At 42.5% G+C, this 17,650-nt stretch overlaps 1 protein-coding gene across 1 annotated transcript in view; it reads left to right on the plus strand.

The window, feature by feature from the left end:
* The window catches only part of LOC131591765 (low-density lipoprotein receptor-related protein 6), a 145,749-nt gene that overhangs the window by 66,391 nt on the left and 61,708 nt on the right, over positions 1-17,650 (plus strand). The window contains exons 4-5 of the mRNA XM_058862805.1: positions 4,021-4,217; positions 4,956-5,087. Coding sequence (XP_058718788.1) covers positions 4,021-4,217; positions 4,956-5,087 — 329 coding nt within the window. The remainder of the gene's footprint in view (positions 1-4,020; positions 4,218-4,955; positions 5,088-17,650) is intronic.

The raw sequence follows: 17,650 nt of genomic DNA on the forward strand, positions 1-17,650 counted from the left end.
TTCCGACTTCATTCCAAAACTCTACGGTGTTTGCTCTGTCTGGGGTGAAGTTGGGGAAATGCAGGAACAGCCATCTCACAAACTGTTTCACCCTCCCACGAGAAAACCGTCTACTCCCTCCCTCAAGGGTACCCACAACTTGGTAGAAAACTCTTTTTTGCTGTGCTGACAGACGTGCGCCCATCTTTCTAACCCCAGCACAGCAGTTCCCACCACCCCCTGCAGCTAAAGGCAAACGTAACAAAGTAAAAGTACGGGTCCGAACCGGGCTACCCCACACTCCCTCCCCGAGGGATTCTCAACACACAGCAGGGGGAGCTGCACACCAACACACAGCAGGGGGAGCTGCACACACTTGCACACCCCCTCGTCCCCCACGTGGGGGCTACTCACCCAAGTCCGGACAGGTGCTGCAGGAGACGTCCACAAACCCCGAGGCGATCGTCGGCACGTCGACGGTTGCCGCCTCGATCCCCGGGAGCGGTACTCGACAGAAATGAGTCTGCTCTACCGGGGTAGCTGCCGCTCACAGTCTTTTGTAAAATCCACACAAGTGCGTAGATTCACCGACTTCTCCGGGGGTCTCCACGCCTCACGAGAGGCCCCACGTTGGGCGCCAACTGTCGCTGCCCGCTCGGCCCCTTTTGCCTCGGCTAGCTGTGGCCGATGTCAGCGGCAGGAGTGGGGAACCAGGCAAGCACTGCGAGGCTCAACCTGGAACCTCCAGAGCTCCTCTGCGCTCTGGCGTCGTGGCTCACAGGGCGACACGGGTTGTGACGAAGGGAGAAAGAGTACTCAAGCTCTCCCGATTTCCCAGGAACAAGTTTATTCCAACAGGTGCAGGGCTGGGATCACAGGGGAGAGGTCTGAGCCGAGACCCTGGGCACCCCCATGCGCCAGGTTTTAAGGACCGTGGGCGGCTCATATGGTGACCAATGGGACAACAGCAACGGAGGGGTTATGGGTGGGGATTACAATATGCAGGACCAATGGTAGGGACCCGGGGGGGGGGAAAGCAACTGTACAATCAATGGGGCGTCGAGGAAGGGATGATAGGCAAGGAAAGAACTGGAACAAAAGGTGGGGGTTCACATAGATTGACAGGGCTTAGGGGCAGGATTGGGGTGATGGATGGGGAACAATCTGGAAAAATGGGAAGGGTCTACAATGATGGGCAACTGGGGACAAACCATTCTTTATGACCGGGGAGCAACTGGGGTAAACCACCTCTGAACTTAATAAAACCAAGCAATATGGGCGGCAACAACAGGTGACACGCTGGTCCTCTTCATCCACCTGGGTGTATTTAATAAATAATCAGTCAAGGCAGAAGTCAGGACCCCCTGTCTTGCTTGCCAAAAGCAGAGCTCTGCAGTTCCTAGTGCAAGTTGTGCTGAAGCATAGCTGCTCAAAGCAGAAGGTCTTTTTTTGCTCTCTTTCCTTCTTCCTTTTCCTGTTTTTTAATAGCTGGACTCTCCAGACCTTTCCTCCTGCTCCTCATTAGGGTGTGGAGACTCACTGAGCTCAACTCAAGCCACTGCTTCCATGCTGGCACACATTATGTGGCTGTTGTTCGGCAGGGCTGCAAGTGTGGCCTGTGGAGGATGTTCCATGGGGGAAAAAGCCCTGCTGGTTTTGCTGGTTGGAAGTGAGCTATCACCTTGTAATGGCTTGCTGGAAACAAAGATTATAGAGTACATGTTACTGGTAATACTAATCTTAATGAGATGCAAGAAATACACACTTGTGTGTGGGCCCAAAGCCATCTTCATGCATTGCAACCTAGTATCTGCTGAGAAAAATAATATGAGTTGAGGAGTAATTGCTTAAAGGCTGCGACTGACAGCACAGTCAAATGAAGGGATCCTGAATCTCTCCAGATAAGGGCTGGTTTAAATAAGGGCCACAGTTCACCTGATGCATTGTCATATGAATAGATGGTTGTCTGAAAGTTAGGCATGTCTAACAGAAGCTATTGTACTCAGAGATTTATTCCCACTACTGGTGGGTATAAATCACATGTAAAATTCCTCTCTGTGTATTTTTTGTTTTGGTTGGTTGGTTTTGTTTTAAAGTAAGATAGTCAGGATGCTTCATATAAATGTGGCTTCTCTTGTTATGGGAATGCTGTCTTGGGTGCAGGTTTAATTATACTGAGAATTTTGGACTTCCGTTGCTTCTGTTTCATACGACAAAATGTTATATGTGTCATTTATCAAAAGTCACACAATATGTCACACATGAAGACTTAGTCTCCAAGCCTACTCTAAACTAAAATTCAAATCTGAAGATATTTAGGGTTTGAGGGTAAGGTTGGCTAAAATGTTTGCAGATTTAGAATGCCTTTATACTTGGTATGATACCAGAATGTGTTGTGTCGTTCTGGCTTCACTGTTTGGCTGGCAGGCTTCAGCTTTAAGTTATATTGCAATGGTCTTTTGTAAGATGCTTAGTTGATGCATTTAATTAGAAGCAAATATATACCTGACTCCAGACAGAGATGAGAAAGAAAAGATAATATGTCCTACTTTTGAGTGCAAAATACCAAGAAATAGAAGATTTCATTTGTTGTAGAATTGGAACACTAGAGTGACAAGCAAGGGAATCTATATCTTTTTCTCATAAGTAGAAAAAAAATAGAAGCTTTAAAAAGAATGCATCTTTTTCCAGAAGCTAAGGTGAAAGAAGGGTAATGACTATAGTCTCTTTGTACTCAGAGTCATTAGCAGAAGGCACCTTCAAGCTTCTTGCTTTAATATACTCTCCTGTTATATTTTAAAAGCAAATATTTGGAAAATGGAAAATAAGAGTATTTTTGTAGTCTGTTAAACCAGTTCAGTTAGATTTATTTCTGAAAGTGATGCCTGTACTGTGGGGGTATTTTCTCAGTAAATGTATGGATAATTACTGTCTTCCCCGCAAGAAGAAAATTGGGAGGCTGGTGTTCATAGTGGGCCTTACTCTGAAGGAGTAGCAGGGCTGTGTGTCAATCCCATATGCTTCCAGTTCAGGAAAGGGATGGTGATCCCCAGTATTCAGAAGGATCATGCCTAGGTGGGAACACACTTCATTTAGGCCATTAAGAAGAACAGAGATGGAAAGAAGCATTCATGCAAATGGTAGTTTGTGGTCCTGCTTTGCTTTGAGCAGGTTGTTGGTCCAGATGGCCTCTGTAGTCCTCTCCAGCTTAAATCATTCTGTGATTCTGAATAAAATAAAAATAAGAATTGAGCTACTTAATTCCAGTTCTGAGGATCTTAGGTACAGATAATTAGTTTCTACATCACAGGAACCTGGAAAAACTGTCTTCAGTAATGTTTGTGCCGCATTTTTGTGATGGCTAATGAGCATGTCTTTGTATATATACATAAAATATATGGGTATACTCTAATTTTGTTTGTGAACCTGGAGAGAAGCAGTGACCCAGTTTGCTCAGACATTATACCATTACCATGGAAGAAAATCACTAGAACTCTGTTTAATAGCATTGCTTATAATAAAAGCAATAGCTTAATAATTATCATAATAATGAAAGTAACTTTAAGGATTTCTTTATAATGAAAAACTACTTTATTTTGATGGTTCAAAAAAGCAAACCTGGATGGATGGACAGCCAGTTGACCAGTTTGTCTCAGTCTGAAATCTGTTGAGGCTGGACTTGGTGAACATGGTGTATCAGCAGGTAGCAGTCAGACTTGTATAAAATCAACTGGTATTACCCCGCTTCATGTGGTGGCAGAGAGCCTTACAGGTATACACTGCTCAAGAGATAAGTACCAACAGATCTAAGTAAGGATTTCAGTTAGCATCTCTTGGGCATCTCAGCATCAGTAGGCAGCCTGAAAATAGTATTCCTGTGTTGTTCCCTCATATCATTCCCCAAAGTGGGGACAGTATATTTGTTTCCCAAAAATAAATGAATACAACAGTACCCAAATGTCTTTTCACAGAAGCTGTGTTCAGGCAAAAGTGTCTCATGAATTCTGTTTGAGCATTCATTTTCTCCCTGTGCTCTATTAGGCAAGCAGTGGTTAAAGGCTCCCTTCCACATCCCTTTGCTTTGACACTGTTTGGGGACACGTTGTACTGGACTGACTGGAACACACATTCGATCTTGGCCTGCAGCAAGTACTCCGGGGAGGACCTGCGTGAAATACATTCCAACATATTCTCTCCCATGGATATCCATGCCTTCAGCCAGAAGAGGCAGCCAAATGGTAAGCTGTCTTCCTGTCTTCTTTTAATTGCAAGCTGGAACTGATTTGCAAAAATCCTAATTAGTCTTTCTCTGTGGTGCTGGGTGGCTTCACCAACGTCATGATGCAATTTTTCCAGTGCAGAGAATAGCAAAAGACCCAGAGGGAAACCAGATATTCTCCATATTTTTTTGCAGGGATTTTTAAGTGCAAGAAATCCCCCATCTCTTACTTTTTTTCTGCCTGACACATTTATGCTGTTGTCGTATTTTTCTGTTTCCTGTACCATAACTTCAGGCAACACAGTATTTTTATTTTTCAAAGTGGTAGTTCCTGAGTGGAAAGTAGTGTTAATTTGGCAGATGATATTAAGCAGGACTAGCTCTGTGTAGTAACCACTGTCTTAACCATTGTGTTAATTTACTGTGTTTGCATTTTGTTTTTATATATACATTCAGCACCAGGATGCTGAAGAGTTTGTAAAAATGAGAAGAGCAGAGCTGAAACAAAGTTCTTGTTTAGAGCTAAGTGTTACTTTCCCAAGAAGGGAAACCTTCAACATCCATGCATTTTGGTACCATAAATACCCCACTACTCAACACTTGGAAGTAATTTTTACTTGTTCTGTGTTTATCATTTCCTCCTTTAATCTGTGTTGCTGCCACTGATTCTAGCACTCAAATGCCGTATGTGTCTTAACACATGATATGAGGTCATTCGTTATCAGAAGCATTAATCTGTGTGATTTATGTTTAACAGCTACAAACCCATGTGGAATTAATAATGGTGGCTGCTCCCACTTGTGTTTGATGTCTCCTACCAAGCCCTCTTATCAGTGTGCATGTCCCACTGGTGTGAAACTTCTTGAGAATGGAAAGACCTGCAAAGATGGTAGGCTTTGTTTCTAAAAAATCCTTTAGATTAAACAAGAAGTAGCTTTTGGAGGGAAAGGGATTCTTCTAGCTGCACTATATGAATGATTCACGTTAATGGTGGCAAATTCTGAAACTATTTATGCTTTTGCAGTACACATAAAAGTGATTGGAAAATGTCCTCTACATTTTAAAAAGGAAACAGTCTCGTGACCAAGGGGCAGTTTCCCTCTAGTTACAAAATTTAAGTTGCAGATCTGTCTCTGTCATTAACTCCCTGCAAGTTTTGGGGGGCTCTGTTCCCTTTTCTTAGAGGAAAAGATACCTACCTCCTCTGTTGTCTCTAAAATGTTTCTTGATTATTGATCATGAAGTATTTGGCTAATAAGATTGTACAACAACCCCTTCTTTAATTTTTTTTTTAAAGTCCATTTATTATACACATACACCTGACATCTCTCTCTGAAAATAATGCCATGTTTTTAGAGGTGCTGAAAGCCCTAAAACTCAAGACATGATCAAGACTTAGAGCTTCAAGCACTGACCCAAAACTACTTCTAGTTTCTTATTGTGGGCTAATGTATATGATTTTAAATTGTTATATTTTGTAAGTGTATGTCTTGTGATGTTGTGCTGTGGTTGCTGTAGTACACTAACAGGCTCAAAATTAACACTGGGTGATAATTAGCTGGATCATAAATAATAATCTTTTATGCAGATCATCTCTTTAGGACAGAAGTAAATAGAGGAAGAAATGATACAGCAGAGCTTAGTTTAAATAAGCGAAATAAAATGTATACGGAAATATTTTTTTAATTGGAGTTTTATATTTTAAAAATTATTCCAGGCTTGTCAGCTATGTTCAGAGTTTTCTTTAATTTCATGCTATTTCATGCTCTCTGCTGATTATTTTTGTATGTCTCTGTGAACCTTGTTAAAATAAATTGCTGCTTTTATTTGAAAAACAGCTCCCAATTTAGCCTGGCAGGATTGTTTATAAGAATTTCCCAATACACAAGCAAGATGTTTTTCTTCCATTTCTCTTGGTGTAAGGAAAAGCTTTAATAATATTGCTCTGTGTTGGTTTTATGTAGTCAGAAAGTGACACAAATCCATGTGCTTTTTCAAAAATACTTGATATGCACAGATAAATAAACTCCAGTGTATCAAAGTAAATTACTCTGGGTAAGTAGAGGAATGGTATTAAAAATCCACCCCAAAACTTCTCATGGAGAGATGTTCAGAATCATCAGTTCACTTTTTTTAGCTATTTCTTATGTCTCAGAACTTTTAACTGTTGCTCTTTCTCCCACTCTCTGAACATGAGAAGCTAAATTTTATGTTCCCAGTCAGCCGTAACATAACTTGATTTATAGAATATAAGCCCCCACTGTATTAGAAATATTGTTAACGAAGTTGCTACAGTATGTTGTCCAGTTGTATACAAAAAATTTTATACAGGAACATTTCTCTTCTGATTGTCAATATCATGTTGCATTTTAAACCACCATTCTGCTTCTGTATCTTTTGGGAACATTCTGCCTCTGCCTTTTCAGGAACAAAAGAGTGGGAAGAGGGGAGAATACTGAGACTGTTTATTTAACTTTATTTAGGTCTTAGGAGACAGCACATAACCCAGATGAAACAACCTACTCCAGTTATTCATCAGGTCCATTGGTTTTATGCAGCTTTGATCCTGTGCAAGGCTGATTTCTGACATAGTCATGCAGGAAGTTCAGCATTTAGAGCTGAGCATGCCTCAAAATAGTGATTTTTTTTTTTTTTTTCTTTTTTTTTCCCCCCACTCCTCTCTCCCTGAAAGGAGGCGCAGATCTCTAAGAAGGCTTAGGGCTTTTGCAAGTGACCCACAACTTTCCAGAGCTCTTCAAGGCACAGATTCACTGGAATTTCTTCCTGTAGTAGCAAAGGCTGCAATTGCTGACTTGGTGGAGGGAAGAAAGCATGGTACTTGAATAGAGCCAGAGTAGCCTTAGACCAGAGTTCAAGATGTAAATCTGGACTTGTCTGTGTGGGGACTTCCGTTCTTAGGCTCCTCAAGGACCCCTGGCAAGTAAATGTTTTCTCATTTTCAGGTGTGCAGGGATTGATTCTGGTTTCTTGGGTTGTTTTTTTCCCCTTTTCCTTGCCTGTTCTCTGTATCTGCTGTGAAAGTAGAGCTGAACCCTGAGAACTGAACATTTTTACCTTGGATAGTTTCAGTAAACAGCTGTAATGCTGCAGTGCTGATTAAATCTCCGTTTGCAATTAGAATGTGTACATGACTGTGGGAGACTGGTTACTGAGAAGTGAAGAAAATTGAAAAATTAGGCCAAGTTTCTCTTCTTTAAGATGGTTTTGTCTTCTAGCAGTGGATTAAAATCAGGCTGGTTCCTTAATCTAATTGTTTAATGGTGAAATGAGTCTCTTTGAGAAGAGAGCTTCATTTCATGCTGTGCTGTGGAGAATACTGGCCTGTGCTGGAAAGATTTTGATCGGTAAATTTTGATTGTTGTGTTTGTGGTGTTTGCAGTGCTTTGGCATTGACAGATGATCCTGGCAGCCAAAGGTGAGGCTGGCTGACCCTCCCTGAGCAGTTTCCATGACAACCAAGCATTTTTGAATAATCTTGGTTTATAGGAAATCTTTTCCTCCTCTTTTCTCCCAGTGCTAGTTTCTCCATTTTTGTAGGGTTTTTTAATCATACCTTAGAGGAGTTTTACTATTTCTTGTAAGATCTGTGAATACAACAACACATACACATTCCAATTTTGAAAGATTTCTCCACAGTGTTTCAGGAAGGGGTAATACCTTAGAATAAAACTATCTATTTTTCTAATACCTGATAATACAAATCTAAGCAGTGAAGTATACTGAGATGTGGTCTTGTAGCAAGGTTTTAGCTCCTACATTGCCTAGGTGAAAGTTTGTAAATCCCTGACCCTCAAGCAAAGGAGAGGCAAAGTAAATTATTTAATGGCCAGATATTCCTCTATCAGTAACATGTGAAGCAGAAAGTCCTTTCTCAGTACCCAGGCAGGACCCAGGTCTTCTGCCAGAGAGCTTTTACCACCTTGTGTCATATTCTTGGTAATGTATTGTTCTTCTGCACAACATACTGGAACTTCTCTTTTTGAGTATTGTGTCTGCTGCTGTTGAGTTTGGCAGTGCTACATCTAAATGACCTTTCAATAGTTGTAAGACAAACCTGAATTTTCTTATATAAGTGAGTTTGTCATTGGAGTTACATTCTTACTAGTCCTTGAAGATCTCTCTGTCCATATGCTCAGCTTCTGTCTTTGCCTGTAAGGAGTTTTACTTGTGTCCTGCAGCTGTTCCCACCAATAGTGAAATGTGGTTTAAACTGAGAAAACCAGTGGTGACTTCAGCTGAGCGAGGAGGTGCAAGTTGCCTCATAAAGAAAAAGCAGTGCTTTACACTTTGATTTTAGCCTTGCTTTGGCCAGCCTGTTCTTTTCCAGGAAAAAACTCTTTATTTTGCCTATGGATACTCACATCCTATTTCCCTGGTAGGGGAAGCAGGAACCAGAATTTTGCACTTCCTTTTGCAATTTAGGGCTGTCCACTGCCTAATTTCCTTCGTCAGGAATAGCCAGGATCCCGACTTGATGGCACAGATCAGGATGTTAGTTTCACACTTTCATTCTTTAATTTCTTTTAAAGGAAAGAAGAAATATATGATTAATTTCAGGTGCATGTTCTTTTGCCCTTGTAGTTCTAAGGTTGAGCTTACGTGAAAAACTCTTGTTTGTATTGTCGTATCAGGGACTCTTTCACAATAGTGACTTTAAAACCGGGGAAAAAAATGTTTAGGAATTAAATGTTTTGGTCAAATGTGAAGTAATTCTATTTGGGATGTATTAATAATTGTGATTTCTCAGATACAGGAAATGCATTATACATGTCTTAGGTCTAGTATTTCTTTTGCATGCATTCCTGAGCCGTGTGTCTGTGTAGCTCAGCAACCACTGATGGTTTTAAAGTTCAATAACTTACAAATGACTGAGGCCTGTATATCATTGAGAAGATGTAATTAATTGTAAAGGTTAGAAGGGCATTGGACTTAAAGCTGTGCTGTTGCATGTATCTTCATGCTTGCTCTGCTTCTCCTTTTCTCCTCCCAGCTAGCACACAGATTTAAATTATTTAGAATTTTAATAGTGAATTTTTGAGGCAAGTATTAGTTCCAGTACTAATGTAATGCACCGTCTGTGAGCTTGTAATCCCAGCTTTCAAAGTGCTTAATAAAAGTAGGCTAAATCTCTCAAAACTAAGAGTCTGGAGTAAGGCTTATATGTCCATATTTAGACAAGTGAGGGGACTTGGCTTTCAAATAATTGTTAACTGTCTTGAATATCCTGTGACTTGAGGCACTTCTAAAAAGAATCTTGAACTTAGTCCACAAATTGATTGGTTTGGAAGCAGAAGAAAAACCGCCTCAGGTCTGCATATGCGTGCAAGGTCAGAGTTCCGCTGCAGCCTCCATGTGCCTTTTGAAAGCATCTAAGCCAGCTGAGGTTTGAGGTGTTTTATATGTTTGTGACTTGTTCCAGTTGTCAGGAAAATTAAATCCACAAACGCCAGAGGTTTATGTCCAAAAAGGAGACAGAGGAGTCCTTTTTCTTTATTCGAATAAAGGGAGAGGCCATGGGGCATTCCCCTGGGGTCTCTCAAATTCTTGGAGGGCGCAGCCTCCTTTTTATCCTAATTCCCGGCCGCTTGTCCCTTCTCTCTTTCCCCATAGGCTGAGGTACTTGAGAGGTACAGACTTCCCGGAACGCCTGATACCGGCGGTGATACCTTTTCCCCCCCCCCCATGCATAATCCCTTCTTAACTTTTATAGAATTCATAGTGTTCTTTTAGTGTCCCTTTGATCTTCTACTGGAATCCATCCCATTGTTTCTGTCGTCTCTCACTGATAGTACACCTTATCAACTGACCCACAGCTTGTTTGTAAAGACAAACCTGTCATTCCTCTCAATCCCTCCTCTTTTAATTTTTGTTAATAATTGTCTTTACAAACTTTAGTTATCATTGACTTAATTTCTTGTTCTTGGGTCTTTTTTGGCTTTGCAATTATTTGCAGGGGCATCACTCTGTGCCCTTTTGTAGCCATCTCTGGGTCAGTAGGCACTGCTACTACCTGCATTCCTTTGATCACATGTTGAATGAGTTGTATGAAGCAAGGGATCATGCATGGTAAAAAGATTAGAGTTGCTACAACACATAAGAGGAAAAAAAGCATTTGTTTGACCCATAGGCCACCAGGTAACCATGAAAACATGTCCCATTCCCATCCTTTCCATGTTTGGACCGGTACATGGGCTAACTTTCTTATTCTTTTTGTTATTTGTTTCACTACCTTTCCATTGTCATCTATTTGCAAACAGCAGTTTGAGTCATTAAATTTTCCACACACCCCCCCTTCTTCTGCTAATAAGTAGTCTAATACCATCCGATGTTGAAATATTGCATTTCTCATCTGGGTAGACTGGTCAGCAAGAAGGTCAAGAGCTGTAGCTGTCTGGTTGATTATTATTTCAAAGACAGCTTGCAACCTAATTATCCGATTTAGATTATAAATGGGTTCTCTGGCACCTGATATTAATTCATTTGGGTTCCAGGTAGCTGGTCCATAGTGTTGTATGATTCGTTCAGGTGGCCATTCATCTTTTCCCCACTTTTGGGTGCTCTTTCCAACCAGGGATGTATCAATGGACCGCTTTTCTCTAATTAGATCATCATATACTTTGATTCTTAACTGATTTCCTTGAACTTGTGGTAGCAGAAAGAACAATGGTCTAATATACCCCACATAACATATTCCTGACCAGTTTGGGGGTAGCCTGTGGTAAGCATTTTGGCCACAAATCCAGTAATGCCCCTTTAGAGCCCAGGTCTCATTAGCGAAGGGACCTTTCCAATTTTCATCATCAACTGGTGGGTCAAAATACAGCTTGCTTCCAGGGCCTAGTGGTCCACCAACAATAGTTGCCTCGCCATAAGAATCACAATATTTACATTTCCAAGCTCCTACATGAGGCTTCCACTTGCAATCACATCCCAGATCTGTTTTATTAGATCTGGACCAGAACTTACTGAAAAGGGTTCAAGTTCCATTCCGGTGTTGCCATTTCCACTGATAGTCTCGGACAACATGTGTCGGACTTGTGGAATTATCTCGGGGGCAGCTTAAAAATAAAGGGTCAAAAAACTTATCCTTCCCCACTGCTTTACAGCCTTCAAAATCTTTTTGGTAATTATGGAAGGAACACCTTACCCAGCTACCATTAGTGAGTTTAACATGTGTTTGATTCCATCTGCCTTGATATCTGGAACAGTCATAAGGAGGGCAGTTGGGGGTCCAACAATCTAAACTCAAAGATAAAGTCCAGTTACAAACGCTCTTTCCCACATATGTGCTTCCTGTTCTGTTTAGGCAATAAATGCCTCTTTCAGAAGAATGAAGCTGCCATGGACTTCCTTCTTTGTCCCAAAATCCTGTTTCATTATGGACTTCACTCAGGGTGCTAACCCACCATTTAGGCTCGACTGGGCTGGCTACCCATGGCCAGCTTTCAGATCCCCCCGGCCCCCCGCAGACCCAACAGTTCTTAAGGTTAAAGGTTTTTGCTACTTGTTCTCCTAAAGTAAAAAAATTATTTTCCCACTTTAGACTCTAACTTAACTGAAAATATAAAGGTAAAATTATTAAGAGAGACATTCTAATAGTGTTACAATCTAATTTCTAATTTTCAATTTCACGTTGTCTTCTACACCACCTGTGGCAAGTGAAAGCACAGAAACAGTTTAGCATAAAGAAAGCAATGACAGCATGGATTGGCTCCTAGTGTCTGGAGATTTGAGAGCAGGGATGCCTATACAGACTATTTCAGCAGTCAGTCTGTGGGTAGGCACTCAGGGCTTCCCCCGATGTCGACGCACCAGCTACTGCTCCAGGCCACTCCTGCGGAGTGTCAGTCACGGCTTCCCATCCTTCTCCTCCAGCTGAGATGTCCAAATCTCTGGAGCTTTAGAGACCTTGACTCGAGTGTGATGTGTCCACCCGTGTTCAGCTGTCTTGACGGCTGTTTCTGTAGTCAGTAACACCTGGAAAGGTCCACGCCACTTAGCCACCAGGGGTGCTTCTTTCCACTCCTTAACTAGGATCCAGTCTCCTGGCTGGATATTATGCACAGCAAAGTCCAAAGGCAGGGTCTGTGTCAGCTGAGCTTCCTGTCGAAGAGATTTCACAAGAGACAGTATCCGAGCTACATACTGTTTTAGATATACATCACTTATCTCTACCCCCGCCCCAGGCTGAGAATTACAAGGATAAGGAATTCCAAACATCAATTCAAAGGGAGATAGTTGAATATCTTCCCTAGGTCTGGCTCTTATTCTTGCTAAAGCCAGTGGTAAGAGCCGCAGCCATGGCATTTTGGTTTCTATCACTAGCTTCAGAAGATGTTTTTTTATCTCTCCATTCATCCTTTCAACTTGGCCTGAGCTTTGGGGATGCCAGGGAGTGTGGAGGTTCCATTGTATCCCTAAAGCAGTCATTACTCCTTTAAGAATTTTTCCAGTAAAATGAGTTCTTCTATCTGAGTCTATTGCTTCTACCATCCCATATCTTGGAATTATTTGTTCTAAGAATACTTTAATAACTGACCCTGTGGTTGCTGAAACAGCAGGGAAGGCTTCTGGCCATCCTGTTAATTGACATATTATTACCAAAAGATATTTAAATTTCTTCACCCGGGGCATCTCAGTAAAATTTACTTGGCATCTTTGGAAGGGACGTACAGCCCAAGGCCTCCCCACCCTGGCCAGTTTCTTTGTAACTTTGTTATTTGTCTTAGCACAAATCAAACAACTATCAACAGCTCGTTTTGCCAGAACAAAAAGACCCACAGCAGTATACATCTTGAGGAAGGTCTCTGCCATCCCTCGGGAGCCTCGGCACCTCCCCCATGAAGTTGCTTTAACAACTGCGATGTCGGAACTCTCGGCATCCGCTCACAATCTCCACAACTATCTCAAGGTCCTTCAGTGAAAAAGACAACCTTTCTGGCAAGGGGGCAGCCACCGGGAGCAAGGGAAACATCTCAGAAACTTCCAGCAACAATGCAGCTCCCCGCCTCTCCATCAACTAGTCCGCTTCTCCTTGCCTCCCCCGAGCACTCTGCCCGGTGCCCTCTAATGTGCATCATTGCTACTTCTTTTGGCAAATTCACCACCTCTAACAGCCAGGAGATTAAACTCTCACGAACCAACGTCCTTCCTTTGCAGGTTAATAAACTTCTTTCTTCTCACAGTTTCTTTAAATGCATGTATCACTTTATATACATATTTAGAATCAGTAAAAACATTTACTGTCTTGTCTCGGTATAATTTACAGCCACTCACAAGAGCACACAGCTCTGCGTCTTCCTTCTATCACTTTTGAAGACTCATCAATAAACACGTTTTCTCTTTCAGGCCATGGAATGTCTCGCAAATCATTCCTTGCCCTAGTTTGTAGATCTATTACTTGAATACAATCATGGAATTTGCCTTGGCTCCCCTCCTCAGGGCCATTCAAACAGGAGGCTGGGTTAAAACTTTCTCTGCTTTTAAATTCTAAATTTTCCTGTTCTAATAAACAAGACTCATATTACAACAACTGAGAGCTGGTCATCTACTTAGAGGCTCTCTCAGCTAACAACGCTTTAATCTGGTGTGAAACTTTAACAATCAGGTAACCCCCCCTTTGTCAGCTTTCGAGCCCTAGCCACCATCAGAGCTGTGGCTGCACAGTTTTGCAAACAATGGGGCCAGCCTCTGGCCACCGGGTCTAACATTTTTGAAAAATAGTCAACAGGTCTTTGTGTTCTCTCATGCTCCTGAACTAAAATTTCTTTTGCATTACTTCTCTTCCTGTTCTCTTGATAACAGCAAATCATGCACATACTGCAACAACTTAACTTCTGAGGGTGGAGCAAACTCTCTTAACATTTTTCTTTTGTGAAGTTTGCGCAAACAGGTGACTTTGTATAAACATGATTTAGTTCAGTAGCAAGTAATGCCACTGTTTCAAGCCAATTACATTACATTTCTCTATTTTTTTTAGTAACTAACCACTCTCCATCTCAATTTTTTGCATCAAGTTCATCCTAGGTGTATGGAGGTGACTAACAAATTAACTTCTATTAAGGAAACTCTAATATTTATAACATTTTATAACCTTTAACATTTAAAACTTTTATTAAGGAAAGAAACAAGATACTTTCCTTTAAAGTTTTCCCATAACTTCTACCGAGGAAGTGCATGACAAATACCCAGGCCTTCCATAGGACACTATTTTCACAAGGTTGTAGCTACAGAATTTGCTTTAAGGCTACAACAAACTACAGAGTGGTGGGCGTGTTCCCCACAAGGTATGACTTGCCGCATTGGCTTCATAACTGAAATTTGCCAATTCTGGCTTTTTACAACAAAACATACAAAAAGCAGAGGGGTGTGGTCCCCTCCAAACTGGAGGCATTCTGCACAAAACTTCATGTAGACAAATTAATTAAATCTTCAAATTAATTTACTAGAATTTTTACAATTCTTTCAGAGAAAGATGTGTTCAAACTTCTGAGCACACAGAAGAAACCACAATTCTCACAACTCTTTTGAACGATCAAAAAAATTCTTTAGACATTTTTCCCCCTCGGGGATAAAAATTAAGGTGAATCGAGAGGTCTTTGTTTTTACTAAGACACACACCTCTCCTCGATCCAGACTCACTTTAAAAGTTGACAACGGCTCTAGGTTGGTGGATATAATGAGAGCCTTTGACACTTAACAATCCATTTATCTTATCTTCTGGACTTTCTCGACAGTCCAGCTGTTTTTGGCTATTTTGCAGACATTGCCGTTTTCAGTGTCTTGCGCTCTGAAGACAGCACACTGATCTTTTCTCAGCCGCTGTTTGGCTTGGGTCTCCCCTGCTGGGGAGAGAAAGCTTCTGCTACTTTCTTGTGCCTGATCCCGTCCTCTCTGTCCCGGGGGACCCCTTGAACCTTGCGGTTTTTCCCTCTTTGGCCTGAAAAAGGCCATCACCTTCGCCTTTCCTCCTTGTGCTCACTCTATTTACCACACACCAAATACCAGAGCCAGTTCTTGTCCTGCCACATTGTCCAAACAGCTCCTCCCCGCTCCAGTGCTCCCGGCGGGCACGGCCGGCAGCACCACAGGCGGCCAGGGCGTCCCGCAGCCTCAAAGGGCCGGCAGCTGCTGCTGCCCCTGCCCGGGGCCGGTGGGGTCAGGCACTGCCCAGTGCTGAGTCCCAGCAGCCTCACAGGCCCCCAGCCTGTGCTCCTGGTCCTGCTCCTCCACTCCTGGTTCCTGCTTCAACCACATCTCTCCACACTCTTCATTAACTAATTCTGTTCCAGCACACTAACACAATCCATCCATCTCCTGCTGCCCGTACAAACCACATTAATCCACATTCTCTTTTAATCCATCTTTTCCAGCTCTCCTCTAGACACCTTCACAGAACTCAACACAAATGAATTCTGTTTTCTAAGGTGGCCATATAAGTCCATTTGGCAACTTATACTCTGGCCATACATAATAACAATATTTCACCATCATCTCTATAGTTACTTCTGTGTGAATGCATAATCTGTCCCAAGATCTCAGCATTCTCCCCAAGGGACTCTCCGGGGGTATTGTGGGATCGTCATCCCTTTTGCCGAGACCCCTTCCCGGCTGTACCCTTGCAACCCTCCATGGGTGCCCTGTTTAGCCTGTGCTACCCTCCATGGGTGCCCTCCCAGGCTTGCCTGTGCTACCCTCCCTGGGTGCCCTCCCAGGCTTGCTCCCCGAAGATCCCATTTTACTCACCGGTGAGATTTTCAGTGGTCCTTCCCTGTGGACTCTTCACGGACCCCCCTGGTCCGCCACTCGTCTGTCTCCTGGACAGTCTCGGGAACCCAATCGATCGCCCGGTGCTGGCCGCCACCAAGGGGAGCTGATCACCGAAACTGGGTGAGGCGCACCTTCAGCTCCACTCACTGCCTGCCGCCCCGGACGGTGGAAATATCCCGGACGAGCCCCCAAAAATTGTCAGGAAAATTAAATCCACAAACGCCAGAGGTTTATGTCCAAAAAGGAGACAGAGGAGTCCTTTTTCTTTATTCGAATAAAGGGAGAGGCCATGGGGCATTCCCCTGGGGTCTCTCAAATTCTTGGAGGGCGCAGCCTCCTTTTTATCCTAATTCCCGGCCGCTTGTCCCTTCTCTCTTTCCCCATAGGCTGAGGTACTTGAGAGGTACAGACTTCCCGGAACGCCTGATACCGGCGGTGATACCTTTTCCCCCCCCCCCATGCATAATCCCTTCTTAACTTTTATAGAATTCATAGTGTTCTTTTAGTGTCCCTTTGATCTTCTACTGGAATCCATCCCATTGTTTCTGTCGTCTCTCACTGATAGTACACCTTATCAACTGACCCACAGCTTGTTTGTAAAGACAAACCTGTCATTCCTCTCACAGTTCTCCTAATAAGTGCTGATAAAAGTTTTTAAAAAGCCAAAAATAAAGTTGTGTTTGTATGCAGCCTGCATTGTCTTTTCCATTTTTTGAAATGAGATTCTGTACTTGTGATATTCTCTCCCTCATGCTCATCATTAGAGGCTTGATTTTTCTTAGAGAGGCAAGGCAAGAGGTTTGGAGATCCTGCTGTCATCTTAGCTTTGGCTTCATAACTGGTCTTTGGAGCAGAAGTGAACAAAATTGATTTTGTCATGTCCTGGCACCCTTGAGTACCTTAAGAATCTTCTGAGTGGTTATCAGTGCCTAGCCAGGTAAACTTCACACAGCTGGTGTTTGCCACACTTTTGAGACCACCTGGGGTTCTTTTCCCTGACTGTTCTCAAGGCGGTAATGGGATCAGTCTATAAAATACGCCCAGCTCTTGCATTTGTTATTTCTGCTATTGTCAGGACAAGCCTGAAGGTATTTAGAGTGATCTTTCCTTCAGCCTGCCTGGGGGTGTGGTGCTTCTCAGCTGCTTGGTTTCTTTTTCCCGAGAGGAATGGCTGCTGATCTAAGTAGCTGAGGTGTTGGTTTGCAAATGTTTGGGTAATAGCTCTGAAGTAAGCTTTAAACTTTTTATTGCCTGTTTGGAGGGCTGAAGGCTGGTGTTTGATGGAGGGATTGGAATGTTGGCCAAGCCCCCAGATAAAGACCATGAAATTCTTAGCTCGGGGTTCCAGAGTACAACACGAGTTAGCTGAAAGCCAGTCATTTCCCAATACTGAATTAAAGCTTAAACACAGTGGGTTGTTTGACTAAACAACAGTGTTTCAGGCTGAAAGCAGGATACTGAAGCTGTTGAAATGGGTCCACTTTGGGAAGAATGGGAGGGTCAATTGGTCAATTTTAAGGGTGAGTTCCAGCAAAGGCATGGTTATACTGAACTGAGTCTTTCTGCAGATCTGGCACTGGTTCTTTGAAATGACTGTCAACTTCAGCCAGAACACACAAATTATTTTTAAATAATGCCTTACACTTTTTCTATATATGATAG

Source organism: Poecile atricapillus, chromosome W, assembly GCF_030490865.1.
Source record: "Poecile atricapillus isolate bPoeAtr1 chromosome W, bPoeAtr1.hap1, whole genome shotgun sequence".
NCBI classification, from domain to species: domain Eukaryota; kingdom Metazoa; phylum Chordata; class Aves; order Passeriformes; family Paridae; genus Poecile; species Poecile atricapillus.